The sequence below is a fragment of the Hyla sarda genome, chromosome 4 (assembly GCF_029499605.1).
Source record: "Hyla sarda isolate aHylSar1 chromosome 4, aHylSar1.hap1, whole genome shotgun sequence".
NCBI lineage: Eukaryota > Metazoa > Chordata > Amphibia > Anura > Hylidae > Hyla > Hyla sarda.
Window position 1 is genome coordinate 332,282,188 of NC_079192.1, and position 18,216 is coordinate 332,300,403.

Consider the following 18,216-nt stretch of genomic DNA (forward strand, 5'->3'; position numbering starts at 1 on the left):
GGGGTGTAAAGGCTCACGGTACCCCTTGTTACGTTCCCTGAGGGATGTAGTCTTCTAAATAGCATGCCATATGTTTTTATTTTGGCTGTTCTGGCCAAACCATGGCGGCTTCTTAAATGCAACATGCCCCCCAAAAACCATTTCAGCAAAATTCTCTCTCAAATCCCATTGTCGCTCTTTCCCTTCTGAGCCCTGTAGCGTGCTCACAGAACACTTTACGTCCACATATGAGGTATTATCTTACTCGAGAGAAATTAGGTTACAAATTTTGGGGATCTTTTTCTCCTTTACCCCTTGTAAAAATGAAAAAAATAAATGGGTCTAAAAGAACACGTTAGTGTAAACAATGAAGACTTTGAATTTTCTCCTCCATTTTGCTGCTATTCCTGGGAAACACATAAAGGGTTAACAAACTTTATCAATGTCATTTTGAATACTTTGAAGGGTGCAGTTTTTATAATGGGGCATTTCTAACATAAAACCCCTCAAATTCACTTCAAAACCAGGGCTGTGGAGTCGGACTAAATTTTGGGTACCTGGAGTCGGAGTCGGCAAACAATGCACAGACTCCGACTCCTACTAAATGTAGATTGGAATAAAAAAACAAAACAAAAAAAAGCAAGTTTTTAAAAGTCCCAATTCGCAAAAAGTTATAATTAATGACTTCTCTACTTTAAGAATAAAGACCAATGCATGCAGTGCCTCACGTAACCACAAAACGAACACATTAAGTGACCGTGAAGAAGGTTTTCATGTGCTTTACTATATGGCACACAACGCACAATTAGGAGCAGCAATACTTACTTTCCATAGTGTTGTGTTCTGCTGTTACAGGGAACCCATGGGTATCCTAGCCTCTCACTGATAAGGGGTTAAGGAAATATGTTTTTTGCAGGACTAGAGACACTTGTATAAGTGAAGGGAATGGAGGGTCAATAGTTCAAGACTGAAGCTGTAAACCATTGGAAAAACTGCTGCCATTCAGATAAGGCTATAAAAAATTGTAAACTCGATTGTTAGCTTAAAGGGGTACTCCGCCCCTAGACATCTTATCCCCTCTCCAAAGGATAGGGGATAAGATGTCAGATCGCCAGGGTCCCGCTGCTGGGGACCCACAGGATTGCTGCTGCAGCACCACGCTATCGTTACTGCACAGAGCGAGTTCGCTCTGTGCGCAATGACGGACGATACAGGGGCCCGGAGCATCGTTACGTCACGGCTTCGCCCCTCGTGATGTCACAGCCAGCCCCCTCAATACAAGTCTATGGGAGGGGGCGTGGTGGTCTTCACGCCCCCTGACATAGACTTGCATTAAGTGGGCGGGCCATGATGTCACGAGGGGCGGAGCCATGACATCACGCTGCTCCGTCCCCTGTATCGCCCGTCATTACGCACAGAGCAAACTCGCTCTGTGTAGTAATGAAAGCCCAGTGCCGCAGCAGCGGGACCCCGGCGATCTGACATCTTATCCCCTATCCTTTGGATAGGGGATAAGATGTCTAGGGGTGGAGTACCCCTTTAAACTTTAAACATGACTATGGGATTCTACTAGGGAAATCATGTTTTATAATAAATGCCCCTTCTTGGATCCACCCACTGTCCTATCTTCAGCAACAGATCAGCACACAAACTGTTCAATACAGTAGACTGTTGGCTTCCCAGCCACTAGTCCTGTGGTAATGACATGTACGTTGCCTTCCTTTCCTTCAAGGGATGTATAAAATATATTCGCATATTAATACAGAGGAGTCGGGGAGTCGGAAGTACAGATAACTCCGGAGTCGGAACATTTATGTACCAACTGCACAGCCCTGTTCAAAACTGAACTTGTCCCTGAAAAATTCAGATTTAGACATATTTGTGAAAAAATCTGAAAATTGCTGCTGAACTTTAAAGCCCTCTGATGTCTTCAAAAAGTAAAAACATGTCAACTTTATGATGCAAACATAAAGAAGACATATTGTATATGTGAATCAATATATCATTTATTTGGTATGTCTATTTTTCTTACAAGCAGAGATCTTCAAAGTTAGAAAAATTTTCTAATTTTTCATGAAATTTTTTAATTTTTCACCAAGAAATGAAGTATTGATGAAAATGTACCACTATGTTAAAGTAGAATATGTCACGAAAAAAAGGCTGGTTATGGATACTAGATTTATAGGGACAGAACATTGATCCAGGGATTTATTCTGATGCCATATTTGGAGTCAGGAAGGAATTTTTACCTCTAGTATGAGGGTTTTTTGCCTTCCTCTGGATCAACTCAGTAGGGACTCATTAGGGATATAGGTTGAACGTGATGGACTCTGGTCTTTTTTTCAACCTTATGAACTATGTTACCTGACAGGTCAGTAGAATAGTACTGCTATGCGGTTCTCAACAACTCTCTGTGATGGTGCAATGAGCTGAAAAGTAACTTTACCGGTTTTCCAGTCACAGTGAGAGATTACAGTCAAGCAACCCCCCCCCCCCCCCCCCCGATGATTGACAACCTGAAAGTGTATATATAAGACCTATATTCAGCTGTCACCTAGCCCAGTGTTTTTCTAACCTTTTTCAGCTCGAGGCACACCGCGTGGTAAAATTGTTAAATAAATAATGCCACGTTGGAATCTGTTGTGTTTTGTTCATCTGAGTTTGTATTTACCTAATTTTAAAGTATACCTGTTAACAAAAACTTTTTATATAATGTAGATAATACCACTATACGTATATTTGTCATATACATTGGTTAAAAAATGTGTATATTTTTGTTCCTACACCTATTGTCTGTGTCTCTGAGGAGTCCAAATACAGGAAGTGATGGTGGACAAGCAGGGCTCTGCGCACCGAGGCTCTATGACACCCTTCGGACTCCCACTTCTGGAGGATTGACAAGCCAGGAGCCTGCACAAAGCCCTGCTTGTCCTGCCTCATTTACTATATCTAGACTCCTCATGGAGACACACAAGCAATAGCTGCAGGGACAGCATTTTTTCACCAAAAAATATGAAAAATTTTTAATCAGTGTGTGTGTGTATATATGTATATATATATATATATATATATATATATATATATATATATATATATATATATATTACACACATATACACACACAGGCAAAAAAGTATTTAGTCAGCCACCAATTGTGCAAGTTCTCCCACTTAAAAAGATGAGGCCTGTAATTTTTACCATAGGTATACCTCAACTATGAGAGACATAATGAGAAGAAAAAAATTCACATTATCTGATTTTTAGAGAATTTATTTGGAAATTATGGTGGAAAATAAGTATTTGGTCAATAACAAAAGTTCATCTTGATACTGTTACATACCCTTTGTTGGCAATGACAGGGGTCAAATGTTTTCTGTAAGTCTTCACAAGGTTTTCAAACAGTGTTGCTGGTATTTTGGCCCATTCCTCCATGCAGGTCTTCTCTAGAGCAGTGATGTTTTGGGGCTGTCGCTGCGCAACACGGACTTTCAACTCCCTCCAAAGGTTTTCTATGGGGTTGAAATCTGGAGACTGGCTAAGCCATTCCAGGACCTTGAAATGCTTCTTACAAAGCCACTCCTTTGTTGCCCGGGGTGGTGTGTTTGAGATCATTGTCATGCTGAAAGACCCAGCCACGTTTCATCTTCAATGCCCTTGCTGATGGAAGGAAATTTTCACCCAAAATCTCACAATACATGGCCCCATTCATTCTTTCCTTTACACAGATCAGTCGTCCTGGTCCCTTTGCTGAAAAACAACCCAAAAGCATGATGTTTCCACTCCCATGCTTCACATTAGGTATGGTTATTACCAAAAATAAGGGGCACTAATTACAGCAACATAGGCCGCTTACCAATACTCTCACAAAAATAGAGGCCACGGTTATAAAATGAAACAAAATTATCAATCTTTATTAGGGATGTCCTGATACCATTTTTTTAAGACAGAGTACTGATACTTTAATTCTAGTACTCGCTGATACCAAGTACAAGTACTTTTATTTTAAAGGGAATCTGGCCCCAGGGTGACCCGGTCTCTGGTGCTGCTTACTGTGCTGATATGTGAGTTCCTTGTTGTGTGCAATTAAGGCAGCTTCTGTAGTATGAGCCAAGATCTCTCTCTTCTCCATTGGACAAAATAGGGAATTTACATTTGCAGCGAAACCGATGTCTCCGTTGTGAATGCGCTGATGTTCTCACATGGTGAGCAGCGGTAGAAACCAGGTCACCTGCACTATCTACCTATAAATTCAAGTTAGTTCAGGTAACTGCTGTAAGATTGCCTTTAATAGTAGGTAGTATCCCCTTGTAGGTAGTATAGATAGTTGCAGACATTAGTAGCAGCCCCCCTGTGGACCGCAGCCCCATCCCTGTAGACTGCAGCCCCCCCTTGTAGACAGCGCTGCCCCCTCTTGTCCCCCTTGTAGACAGCAGGACCCCCACTTTGTAGACAGCGCTCCCCATTGTAGGGAGCTGTCCCGATCGCATCATGGCGTCCTCTGGAGGAACATGTGACATACACATCACTCTGCTTCCTCCGTAGTGTGACGCTGGGCGCAGGGGAGGAGGAGGAGTGACGTGTGTGTCACATGCTCCTCCATAGGACGCCATGATGTGATCGGGAGAGCCGGACAGCGGAGCGGGGTCACACAGCAGCAGGTATCGAACATGGTATCGGGGACATTAAACGTGTCCCTGATACCACGCAAATGCCGAGATTCGGCCCCGAGTAGTATCTGTATCGGGACATCCCTAATCTTTATTAAACAGCATATTAAAAAACATTACATAAAAGCGCAGAAAATGGATAGGTGAACAGATTACACAAAACTGAAGAACAAAGTGAGTGTCCCAGAATTATCTAAAAAAGATACATTTCCCAAAATAATGGAATCGCTAATAATGCTCCATAGTATAAGCCCCCTATCATTGGGTAACTTGGTGGCCTCATTCAGTCCTCTAGGGGTCAACGTGCACAGTCTGAAAATCCAGAACGTCTCGAGTTTCACAAGTTCTTCAAATTTGTTGGTACATTCCTCATTTATTTGGTCTATTGGGTAGATACAAATCGGGTCCTAGTGCCCTTCATGTTTCTCTTGACAGTGGCGAGAGACGCTGTGTAGGCAGTATCCTCTTTTTATGTTTGCCCTGTGGTTATTTAGTCTGTAATGTAAGTCTTGAGTGGTGCGGCCGATGTATTGTTGTCTGCATACACACTTTTTGACGTAAATGACATATATTGAATGGCAATCCATATGGTGTTTGATGATAAAGGTTTCTTCTGTGGTGGTAATTTTGTGACTTTTTATGCCCGCTTTTATAGTGCTGCAGCAAAGGCATCTTTTGCTGTTACATTTAAAAACTCCATTATCTTTCTTTCCTGTTCCTTCCTTTAAGTTTGCTCTGTGCTAAAATAGACTTCAGCGTTGGGGCTCTCCTGAAAGTAATGTTCGGACCTGGTGGTAGGGTGTATGCAAGGACTTGGTCTGCCTGCAGAATGTGCCAATATTTTTTTAGGATAGACTTAATGGAACTATGTGCCATGTTATAAGTTGTAATTAAAGGGGTTCTCCGGCGCTTAGACACACCAAAGGATAGGGGATAAGATGCCTGATCGCAGGGGGTCCCGCCGCTGGGGACCCCCGTGATCTTGCATGCCGCCCCCTGTTAAAATCAGTCCCCGGAGCTTGTTCACTCCAGCTCTGATTACTGTCGATCACGGTGCCCAAGCGTTGTGACGTCAAGGGTGCGCCATGCAAGATCACGGGGGTCCCCAGCCGCGGGACCCCCGCGATCAGGCATCTTATCCCCTATCCTTTGGATAGGGGATAAGATGTCTAAGCGCCGGAGTACCCCTTTAAGTTTCGACGTGGGGGTTCCTTGGTTGGATGGGATATGTCTTTTTATTATTACTTTTGCCAGATAGTCTTCTTGGGTTAGAAGGTCTGTTTTCTTGAATGCTTCTCTAATTCTTTGTTTTGGATATCCTTTGGCTTCAAATCATTGGCTAAGCTGTTTAGCCTGAGAATGAAAGGTTCTCGTTTTGGTACAATTTTTTCTTCATCTTTTGAACTGGCTGTAAGGAATGTTAGTCTTCAACTTTTTTTTAAATGTGCACTATTAAAAGCCAGGTAACTGTTTGAGTCCACCTTCTTAAAATGTGTGGCTGTGATTTATTTCTGATTGATGGTGTGAGACTTCCAGATCCAGATATTCTATTTTGTCTTTTTAATGATGTGAGGTGAGGGAAATTCCCCATGGGTTATTATTGATGGCTTCAACGAATGTGTGTATCAGGTCTTGAGGTCCACTCAATGTACCTTCTATACATGATGACATATTGCTTGTACCGTTCATGTGAAGTGAGGAATAGCTCCTCAAACCCCATCATTAAATTTGCATACGACTGTGCCACCCTCGTGCCACTGGTCTGGTGGTAAGTGGCACCGTCGTAGCTGAAAAAGTTGTTGTGAGAATCAGCTCCATGCATTCCAATAAAAACTGTTTCTGAGGGATGGGGACTGTTGGATCGTTGCTTAAAAAATCATTAACGCATGCCAGTCCAATTTGATGTTGAATATTGCTGTATAGTGAGGACACGTCCATGTTAATATAAACAAAATCCAGTTTCCACTTAAAATTCTTTAAAAGACGGATAAAATCATCTGAATTTTTTATTTTTTTACTTTGTAGGGTTTGCACATATTCCTGTAAAATGAGGTCTAAAAACTGGGAAATATTGGATGTATGGCTGTTGATAGATAGATAGATATATATAAGAAAAAAGGATGAAGCAGCACAGTCAAGAAAAAGATAAATATGTGGGTACAAGCAGTCTTAGGGACCCCGGTCCTGGGTCCAAAAATTGTAGAAAATAGGAAGCGGATGCAGCACACCAGAGTATCACAAAATAGGAAAAGTGTTTATTCCAGCTAAAAATAAGACAACGTTTCTGTGGTCTCGCACCACCTTTCTCAAGTCAAAGTGCAAGTGGAAAGCAGCAGTTTAAATACACATGTGCATATAGTACAAACAATAATATAATCAAGGTAAAATATATCAAAAGTAGACAAAATCGAACATGCTCGGGCATTAATAAAGTGTTACAGCAGTATTACATCATAACAGTGCATACCATGTGAAAAATATGATACCCCCATAGTGAAAGTGCAGATAAAAACCAAATAATTCATAATTGCCTCAGGTGACATTACTAAATAATTTACTTACAGGGCGGGAAGGAATCGCAGCATTGAAGCTGATAGCCTGTGTTTGTAAACAGAGACCACGCTATATCAAGCTCGTGGTGTATAGTAAAATAGTACTTCCGTGTATGTGAGGGGGTCCAGACCAATGGGAGGGCGGGTTACCAGCCGGGTCCTGTGATTGGTAACGCGCCCTCCCATTACATTACACTAGTTACATTACCATTTAACCCAATACAATATCTTTCCCGCCCACCTAATTACACACAATACACTCACAAGCGCTCAATCCAGAACCGCTTTCTGTCCCTAGGGCTATAGGAGTTTGTGATAGCAATGAGAGGGTCAATGCTTGAACAGGGATAGAAGGGGTTAATCCAGGGTCTTGGTAGAGATTAGTGGAAAGAAATTGGTGAAAGGAAAGGGTTAGACTAAGAGAGAGAAGTTGGGGTAAATGTAGAGATGGCAAGAGGGTGCCCAGGATTATACTTAGCAGATTATAAGAGTGTTGGGAGATGAGGCAGGACAGCAGTTTGGTGACGGTCTATCTTTCTTGGGCCTGGATCCTCACTGCCTCATGGAGTTGCTCCCTCTTTATGGTGACTGCCCTTTCAGGATGGAATATATAATGTGTGTGAAATATAGATTTATATTTATTAGTATTATCTACATTTTATCAAAAGGTTTTGTTAATGACAGGTACGCTTTTAAGACATATTAACCCCTAGACGACAAATACGACATGTAAATGTACATCCTGGTGCCCTGGTACTTGACACATCAGGACATACATCTACGTCCTGAGCTGTATTCTATCTTTGAAGCGAGCACAGAAGCTGCTTCATAGACTGTGACAGCTGCTATCAGCAGCCATGTATGTAAGACCCTGAATAATTCAGGCTAGGTAAGGTGGTCAGGCTCGGGGCCGTCCAGGTAGCGGCACCCCGGTAACTTAAAGGGGGGGGGGGGGGGTGTTCTGATTGGTTTCTATGTCGGCCTATAGACCTTACCAATTTGTACTGGTCCCAGGGTGATCTGCTGATAGTCTTCTTCAGAAGAATAGCATAGCATTATTCAATATTAGCTATCTAATAATTGTATATAAAAGTCCCCAACAGAGACTTTTACATTTGTAAATAAGATAATTTAAAAAAAAATAGTTTTTTTAATTTATTTTTTAAATGCAAAAATGCCTCTTCCCTAATATAAATGTAAATCATTCCCCTTTTTCCATTAAATTAAACAAAAACAGCTTTGTGAAATTGTCTTAACTTTTAAAATATGACCTTATTGATCCAGTATGGTGAACGGTGTACATGCAAAACAAAGTCCAGAATTGCAGATTTTTAGTCACATCACATCCCAGAAAAAAATGGAATAAAAAGTGATCAAAAAGTCATATATGCACAAAAGTGGTACCAATAATTAAAGATCACGGCACAAAAAATTAGCCCGCATACAGCCTTGTATATGGAAAAATAAGGAAGGCATAGGGGTCAAAATAAAATGATTTTAAGCATACTTATTTTCTTTAAAAAGGTTGGCTAGGTAGCCTTGCACAATAGATGGGAAAGATCCTGTAACATAAACTTCTGGAGCACACACCAGTATATATAGAAGTGCATACCAGTATGTATAGAGTTCTGATCCATACAAGGCGCTGACCTCAGGAGATCTAGCGGAGAACATTGCCTGTTGACATATATCAGGATACTGGTATGTGGGCATCTCTCGGGACATGATGCATGTAAACACAGCCCATTTTCCTATGCCCTGTGTACATGCAGTCATATATGGGGGTGTTGTCTGCCCATACAATCCTGTATTAGCATTTTCTATATTCTGGCTCCGTTCTGAAATACAGTTAAATAAGTATAGCTTGTGTAAGCTTAAAAATGCCCATGTCACTTAAAAAAAAAGTCAAATTCTCACGTCACAGAGACATGTCCAAAGTCTTTATGGGTCAGGGTCTCAGTGCTGAGACACCTACTGATCATGAGAATATTGTAATATTACTAGGGCTGCAGCTAACGATTATTTGTAAAAGCGATTAGTTGGTCGATTTATTGGTTTGATTAATCAGATAAAAAGAAAAACGTAATTGGGGTTGAGTAATGTCTGCACGGACATTCCCCCAACAGCGAAGCTCAGGCAGAACATGCTGGTGCTAGGACTGCTTGGGAATGCGCCGTCTCATAGATTGCAATGCATTTTTGTGCAGACTCCGCAGAAAGAATAGACATGTCTGACATGAATCTGGAATCAGGATTTTGCTGTGTGCACAGTGCAGTAGAATCCCATTGATATTAATAGGACTTTGCTGCTGCGGAATCTTCAGGCGGAATTTCAATGCGCCATTCCGCACAGAAATTCCATTGTGTGAATATACCCGAACATAGTTGCTTTCTTCCAAAAACAGCACCACACGTGTCCTCAGGTCTTTTATGTTCTTACAACTCAGCTCCAGGGGTTGCCCATGCAGCATGCTTTATTTATATTTATTTACAGTCACGGCCGTAAATGTTGGCACCTCTGAAATTTTTCTAGAAAATGAAGTATTTCTCACAGAAAAGATTGCAGTAACATGTTTTACTATACACATGTTTATTCCCTTTTTATCTATTGGAACTAAACCAAAAAAGGGAGGAAAAAATGCAAATTGGACATAATGTCACACCAAACTCCAAAAATGGGCTGGACAAAATTATTGGTACCCTTTCAAAATTGTGGAAAAATAAGATTGTTTCAAGCATATGATGCTCCTTTACACTCACCTGGGGCAAGTAACAGGTGTGGGCAATATACAAATCACACCTGAAAGCAGATAAAAAGGAGAGAAGTTCACTTAGTCTTTGCATTGTGTTTCTGTGTGTGCCACACTAAGCATGGACAACAGAAAGAAGAGAAGAGAACTATCTGAGGACTTATGAACCAAAATTGTGGAAAAATGGCAACAATCTCAAGGTTATAAGCAATGCGGCACACTTTTCTCTCATCGTTCTGAATGACACACACACACAACTACATTCCACACTCCTGTGGCCCTGGTGGAATCTTTGAGCCTTGGTCCCTGCTGTGTGGTGTACCGGGGACATAACAATCAGTAATTGATGCAGGACACCTCTACAGCCGCTGACTGTCTGAGTAGGTCAGTGCACACGACCGTTCGCTTCTCTCCCTGGTCCATGCGATCTCTATCTTGCTTCATGACATCAGCTCCATTAGTATATGGGGCTTGTCTCATTCAGCTGCATTTTACAGAGAATATAGAAGAGGTGTGATAATATTGGTGCACCTGTCTCTTGTGTAGCGTCGATGGTGCCAGGGAACACACTCTTGAGGATTTACAAAATGCTGGGTGAGACATGGCATTGTTTTACAAATGCAAAGTTCAGACACCCAGCACATATTTTTCAACACATTTAGACATATCAGAAAAAGTGTTGCAGTGGACGTTTAAATTTGGCATACAGCTTGAATGCAATATTCTCAGTGTATTTGTGCCAGGAAATGGATAAATCATTGAGAATGTTGACAAATGTGCAGTGATATGTTCAGAGAATCATCCACGTATTTACATCCATATGAAATTACCTCAGGGAAAGAAATGAATGATTCCCAGAACTGTCCATTCACGTTACTGAAGTCATTGTGACTGTCGGCAGATGCAATGGGTTAAAAAATAACGAAAAGTGAAACTTCTTCACATGAAAGGATGATGCATCGGCCACTGTGAGGAAAAAAAGGGAGACAATGTAGCCTTGAGATGGCTCATCCTCTTCCTCCTCCTCAGAAGTGCCCATGGCCTTTAATTATTTTTGTGTATTGAGGAGGGAACCTGTTGGTGGTAAATTTCTCATATTTTTCTTTTATAAATTGTAGATCAAAGTAATTATACAGATGTTACAGGAATCCACATAGATTTCATGCTGAAGTTCATGTCTAAATGGGACTGTGTTTTGTGTTCTAGGATGATGATGATGTTCCCAGCAGAAGAGCCTTGATAACAGGGGCTACTGGTCTCCTCGGTCGAGCTGTATACAAAGAGTTCAAGGACAACAACTGGCATGTACTGGGTTGCGGGTACAGCCGGGCACGGCCTCGGTTTGAGTCACTTAATCTGCTGGACACGTCTGCAGTGAAAGAACTGGTCCAAGACTTTAAGGTAAATATTTAACCAAATGTTTTTAAGGGGTTGTCCAGCAAAATAAACAACCTGTGTCAAAAAGTATAATAAAGCAACTTACTCATGTAATGCTATTAGCCATAGTGCACAGATCTTCCATAAAAGTTAGTCTTTCTGGCTTGTAGCAGAGACATCCTGTCACACTCTGAATGCACAGAGCTCCCATGCCTGCGTCCCTCCTTCCCTTCTGTCTTCTTGGGGCGAGCCCAGTAATGTAAAATGAGCAGCTCATGTAACTGCTCATTAGATTGATGACACTTGAGGTAAGGCAGCAGGAAGCCTTTCTCAGTCGCAATAGTTTCTGTCATAATAGACTCACTGTCTTTTTTTCAGGAGTCATAAATCTAATGAGAAGTAATATGAGTTCCCCACTTCACATCACAGGTCTTGCCCCAAAAAGACAGAAGGGGAGGAGGAACGCAGGGATGGGAGCTGTCTGCATTTCGAGTGTGTGACGGGATGTCACAAGCCAGACAGCTCAGCTCATATGAAAGATCTGTGCAGTATGACTAATAACATTATATTGGTAAGTTGCTTTATTATAATTTTTGACACCATACACAGGTTGTTTCTTTCGCCGGACAACCCTTTTTAGTGAAAGGAGATTTCTTAGGAAGTAAGTTGAGGTTTGAGCATACCTGAGCATTCAAGTAAAATAACTATTCAGATATATGGTATTGATGAATTGATATTGTTGCTTTAGGCCAAGTTCCAGACCCATGGGATTTTAAATTGGAGATCAGTTTCCTATAGTGGCAGGGAAGGGAGTGACAGCCATATAGATACTCAAACACACAGGTTCATTTAATGGCGCCTTTTTTTTTTTTTTTCATAATAAATTTTTTGAAGAATATTAATAAACAAACGAAACAAATAAAACAATACAGCTAGGAGCCCCACAGGAGGCAAGCATAACAATTTTCAAGAACAGGTGAATGGGAACAGATAGGCAAAGTCCACATAATTGTATCAGAAGAGTCCCATATCGTTCTTACAATACCCCAAAGGAACAGTCCCAGCCCATGTAGCTCCCAGCAAGAACAAGCCCAGCACACAAGCACACCACCATGCACACAACCCTAGGGGCCCTCACCCTCCACTCCTCTATGACAACTGACAATAATAACACCACTAAGTCTGTGACCCAGATGTAACCGGAGGATCAGCCGAAGCGTCCAGCTGCCACCAAGGTGACCACACCTTATCAAACTTTTGCGGACAACCACGACTTATGTACAAGGCACGATACAGGTGGGCAAACTTGACCAAGGCCACCCAATGGGAAAGTGGAGGAGTAACAGTATCTTTCTAGGCCATGATGACTACTTTGCGAGCACAGAAAAGAAGAAAATGGACTAAAAGCCACCTATGCGTTCAACTCAAGGTAATCTGACAAAAACTGCAATACCTTCTTCCAGAAGGGAATCACACACGGGCAATCCCACACAGGCCGCCTCTAACCTCTGAAGGTGTGCCAAGTTTGGGTTACCCCACAGGGGTGCTCGAGGAGACTCCACCGGCAGTGGAAAGCGACCTGAGACCACCGACCAGACCAACGCCACTGTTTTGATAAGACCCAACAAGGAGGAGGAGGAATACCTGTATAGCGTATTAGTCAAGGACTCATAAGACCCCATCAGCGCCCCTGCCAGCGCCGTTGCTGCATTAGAGAGATCCAGGTCGATCTGCCATGTTGCGCACACCAGCTGTGAAGCAAGAAAGTAACCATATGTATTCGGAGCTGCAAGACCACCTTGGTGCCTGGAGAAGAACCTGACTCAGTCTCGGGGGTCTATTCACTAGTAGAAGGATCTCGGAGTAGCATTCACTTGTTTAAAATACCATTTATGAGAAACAATAGGAGACAGATGAAAGCGGGAGAGAAACTTAGGAAGGTAGATCATTTTAAATTTAGGAAGGTAGATCATAGTAAGCGCCAACAAGGGCACCAGATTAATGTCCATAAAATAATCCTGTGAGACAGATGCCTCCACCCCTAAATAACGAAAACCCTCCACCAAACGTCCTCCTGAACTTACCAGAAGAGAGATTACAGCATAATTAACCAATTAAAATAATTTACATATACATTAGAGCCCCTCCTCCAGTGTATAAAGGCCCCTAAAACACACACATACAACAGAGAAATTTTATAGCATGCTTATTTATTTCGGGTGGGAAGTCTGTGCTGCCTACGGACTCCAGGAATTGAAATTTTCAATTAAGGAAAATAGACCATAGATAGCCCAACTTTCAGAGCTCCATGACACTCCACTAGATCATCTGAGTAATACACATGTGTAGGGCAAACAAATGCTGACTACATGCCAACTATAAAAATCACAGTAGGTGAGTATACATTTAAAACATAACTCAACAATTTCTTTGGAAAATTCTTCCAGCTTTAATTTTCTTTTTTCATATTGCACATCAGCTGGTTTCACAGGACCTTAAAATAGCATTTTAGCAGCAGAAAATAGCAGCATATTCAGTAGTTTCACCTGTCATGACACCTGTCATCCCATGCCATGGATATAATTGACCAATAAAACAATTAGCAGAAGCTTTTATGACCAATATTACAATGTATAGAGATTAGTGTATAGCGCGTGATCGGGATATGAGGTATGACCTATTATATAACACAAGATACTTGTTCTTGCCATTAGCTTCTTCCTGGAAAAATAAATTTCCAAACATTGTTTTATTTACTTACCTTACATGCTGTTACAGCTAAAAAAAAAAAAAGTCCTGTACCAAATAACATCTGCTGTTTGTTCAAATATTAAAAATGGAAGCATGTATAATAACTTTGGCTCCGGCACAAAATAGAGACACAAATATGTAAACGCCTTACATATTGACTAACAATATTCAGTAGACCAGAATAGAACAGTTCTGCTTAGGGAATCCAATAAATGGTTTCCTCATGTGTATATGTCATCCAGTGTTACTGCTGTAGTCATCTCCCCCCCTCCCTCCATAATCAGAACACTATACCATTACTTCTTGGGGGAAACCTGCTGGCACAGTTTTTGATGTTATAAGGAACCTGTCAGTGCTGTTATGTTGCCTGAACCACTAGTCATTGGGCCGGGCCCTGGTGGCTTCCCCCCCCCCCCCCCCCCCCACCTGACCAGCCTTGATTAATAGATCTCTTCCTCTACTCAACCCTTGAGAGATCTGTCAGTTAAAGGGAATCTGTCATCAGCGTCACTAACCTGCTCGTCAAGGGTAATAGTCCACAGGCGGGGACTCTGGCGGAGGCTTGGCCTGGCTTCTCACAGCTGACTGGTGGCATGTGTCAGAAATGTTGTTACTCCCACCAGTGCCCACCACTCTTAAATAAGTTTATTCCTCCCCATTTCATATCCAAACAGTTACCATGACATGGAGAGGGATTGGGCTATGATGGAGAACGGCCATGAGGAGCATGCTATTTATGGAGCACTGATCTCCGTCATATAGCCTATATTGCCCCTTATATAGCCCATATTCCCCTCATATGGCCTCTATTCACCCCTCATATAGCAGTTCCCCTTCAATTGTCTTTACCCCTCATACAGCCATTCCCCTCATTTTATAAAACCACTCTCCTCATATAACCTATATTCCCCTTCAAATAGCCTATATAGCCCATATTCACCCAATGTGGCCTATATTCCCCCTTCTATAGCCCATATTCCCTCATATATAGCCTATATTCCCCCTTTTTATAGCCATTCCCCCTCGTATAGCTTTTCCCCTCATACAGCCATCCCCCTCATTTCATATAACCATTCCCCTCATATAGTCTGTATTATACCCCCTCATTTAGCCTATATTCCTTACCATATATTCATAATATGAAATTAGGGGAATGGCTGTATGAATTGGGGAGGTTCTTAATTTTTTTATTAGATCGCACATTTTCTCCAAATCATGCAGCCCATAGCTGGTGCAGTTATATCTTGTATCAGCTCTGTGCCATAGAATATTTATAAAGGGGGTAAGGCACCGGGCAGATGCAAGTACAAGCAGATTAGTCTGGGTGACGCTGCTGTCAGATTCTCTGTAAGGCTTGCAAGGTGGGGTGACTGCCTCAATGACTAGTAGGTTAGGAAACATATAAGTGATGACTGGTTCTCTTTAAGCCAGTGGCATGCTGCTGTAATGCTTGTAAATACCTTTGTGCATGTACCCCTCTTGATAGCGCTCATTTTATTACTACTGATAACAAGAAGGTATAAATAGTCACTTTCTGCTCACAACTAGTCGTCTAAGGGTGGGTTCACACTACAGTTTGAAGATATGGACCCGGCTCTTATCTAATTAATTTGAATGAGCCGACCGGAGTCAGTTACTCCGGTCAGCTCATTTTTGGTCCGTATCCTATATTCTGACCAAACCTAAAACTGTGGTACACCGCTGTTTTTAGGTCTGGTTACTATCTGACTCCAGCCGGCTCATTCAAAAGAAGGAGATACGGGCCAGGTTTGGCTGGGATACGGGAGCGCCCAGTTTTCCCTCAAGCCCGCCCCCCAGCCGGATCCAGTGATCATATCTTCAAAATGTAGTGTGAACCCACCCTAAGTGGTGTCGCAGTGATGACTAGTCACAATGTCCTTGCTGATAACATTCTCACACTAACTTTATTGATGTCCTGCCCAGGATGGCTGGCACAAACTTCGCACCGTTATCTTGATATCAATCAAGGCAGAGTGGGCATGCGAGCAGCAAGGGAGCCCTGACGTCACCATTGTGGCACTTCAGAGATGACTCTTCATGAGTGCCAGTTTTGTAGCTTCTTAGCTTTTGTAGCTAGCATTTATGCAGTTGAAGTCTTTTTTTTTTTTCAGCCACATGTGATTGTCCATTGCGCGGCTGAGAGAAGACCTGATATTGTTGAGAATCAGCCAGATTCTGCTGTCACGCTAAATGTGGATGCATCTGAAAATTTAGCTAAAGTAGCAGGTAATATGTGAACTTAATTCTATCATATAATCGTATATATTTCTTCCTTTTATGTATTTGACCAGTGTTACAACAATTACAGTTTTGAAGCTTCTCAGTAAAAGCTGTTTCATGACATGCAAACATTACATTTTGATATACTCTTGGAATTTGACAACAGGAAAATTCCTGTAAAGGGGTTGTCCCATCTCCTTCCCTCTGCTTTTCCAAAATGAAGTAAGGTGAAGGGACAACCCCTTTTAACTTAGGGTGTTTAATAGATTAAGAAACCAAGCAATTTTGTGTTTTTGAACCCTTAAGTAAGTAATTTAGAGTTGGACATGTAACACTCAAGTTAAAGAATGATTTCTTTAAAATCCTCACCATTTTACTAGCAGGAGAAGTTATCCAACCAAAAATCTACAGTCATTTGAAAGTTTTTATGTAACCTTAAAGGGGTACTCTGCCCCTAGACATCTAATCCCCTATCCAAAGGATAGGGGATAATATGTTTGATGGCGGGGTCCCATTGCTGGGGCGCCCCCGATTTCGGCTGCGGCACCCCAGTCATCTGAAATTTGCTCTGTGCCGGATGACTGGCGATGCAGGGCCGGAAGCTTGTGACGTCACTTGTGGCCAACTCCCCCTCAATGCAAGTCTATGGGAGGGGGGCGTGACATCACAAGCCTCTGGCGCAGCACCTGATGCTCTAAACGAATGCCGGGTGCGCCTTTTGGATAGGGGATAAGATATGTGGGGCGGAGTACTCATTAAAATGTTATCCAATTATCAGTAGTAAATATGTATAGATTTATCCTGATCTTAATCGCGTAAACCCAAAATGCTCCCAACCAGGAATTGGCAACTGGTAAAGTTGTTAAAAATATAATCTTATTATTTATAATACCAATATGTGAGCTCTCTTCAAACTCCTTATTGATAAATAAAGAATACAGACCTCTAGATAAATATAAAAGAGTAGATACTGACTAGTTGTGTAAGGTTAAAAAGATATTTATTGTAGTTGAAAATAATATAGGTTGTCCAAGAAGGGCCCTTGCAATGGACTGAGTAAATATTACCATAAATTAAATATATGAGTAATAATAATAATATTAGAAATATGTTATTGCAAAATACGTATTGCAGGGTAATGCAGAAACTGTAGCCAGTTATTGAACAGTCAGTTGGCCTCCTATTTGCTGTAATAATGTCACTGTTTGGTAACTACCGTATATACTCGAGTATAAGCCGACCCGAGTATAAGCCGAGACCCCTAATTTTAACCCAAAATCCCAGGAAAAGTTATTGACTCGAGTATAAGCCTAGGGTGGGAAATACCTCATCCCCCCCTGTCATCATCCAGACCCGTCATTAACATCCTCATCATCATCCCCTTGTCATCATCCCACACATCCCCCCTTCATCATCCCCTTATCATCCCACACATCCCCCCTTCATCATCCCCTTATCATCCCACACATCCCCCCCTTCATCATCCCCTTATCATCCCACACATCCCCCCTTCATCATCCCCTTATCATCCCACACATCCCCCCTTCATCATCCCCTTATCATCCCACCCCCCCCCCCCTTCATCATCCCCACACCCCCCCTTCATCATCCTCTTCTCATCATTCGCCCTCAGTGGTCTTCAACCTGCGGACCTCCAGAGGTTTCAAAACTACAACTCCCAGCAAGCCCGGGCAGCCATCGGCTGTCCGGGCTTGCTGGGAGTTGTAGTTTTGAAACCTCCGGAGGTCCGCAGGTTGAAGACCACTGCGGCCTTCAACATCATCCAGCCCCCCTCTCACCCCCTTTAGTTCTGAGTACTCACCTCCGCTCGGCGCTGGTCCGGTCCTGCAGGGCTGTCCGGTGAGGAGGTGGTCCGGTGGGATAGTGTTCCGGGCTGCTA

General features: G+C 42.2%; 1 protein-coding gene across 2 annotated transcripts in view; it reads left to right on the top strand.

The window, feature by feature from the left end:
• The window catches only part of MAT2B (methionine adenosyltransferase 2 non-catalytic beta subunit), a 61,624-nt gene that overhangs the window by 32,590 nt on the left and 10,818 nt on the right, over positions 1-18,216 (top strand). For both annotated transcript variants that reach the window (XM_056575085.1, XM_056575084.1), the window contains exons 2-3: positions 11,154-11,348; positions 16,208-16,322. In XM_056575085.1, the coding sequence (XP_056431060.1) occupies positions 11,154-11,348; positions 16,208-16,322 (310 nt within the window). The remainder of the gene's footprint in view (positions 1-11,153; positions 11,349-16,207; positions 16,323-18,216) is intronic.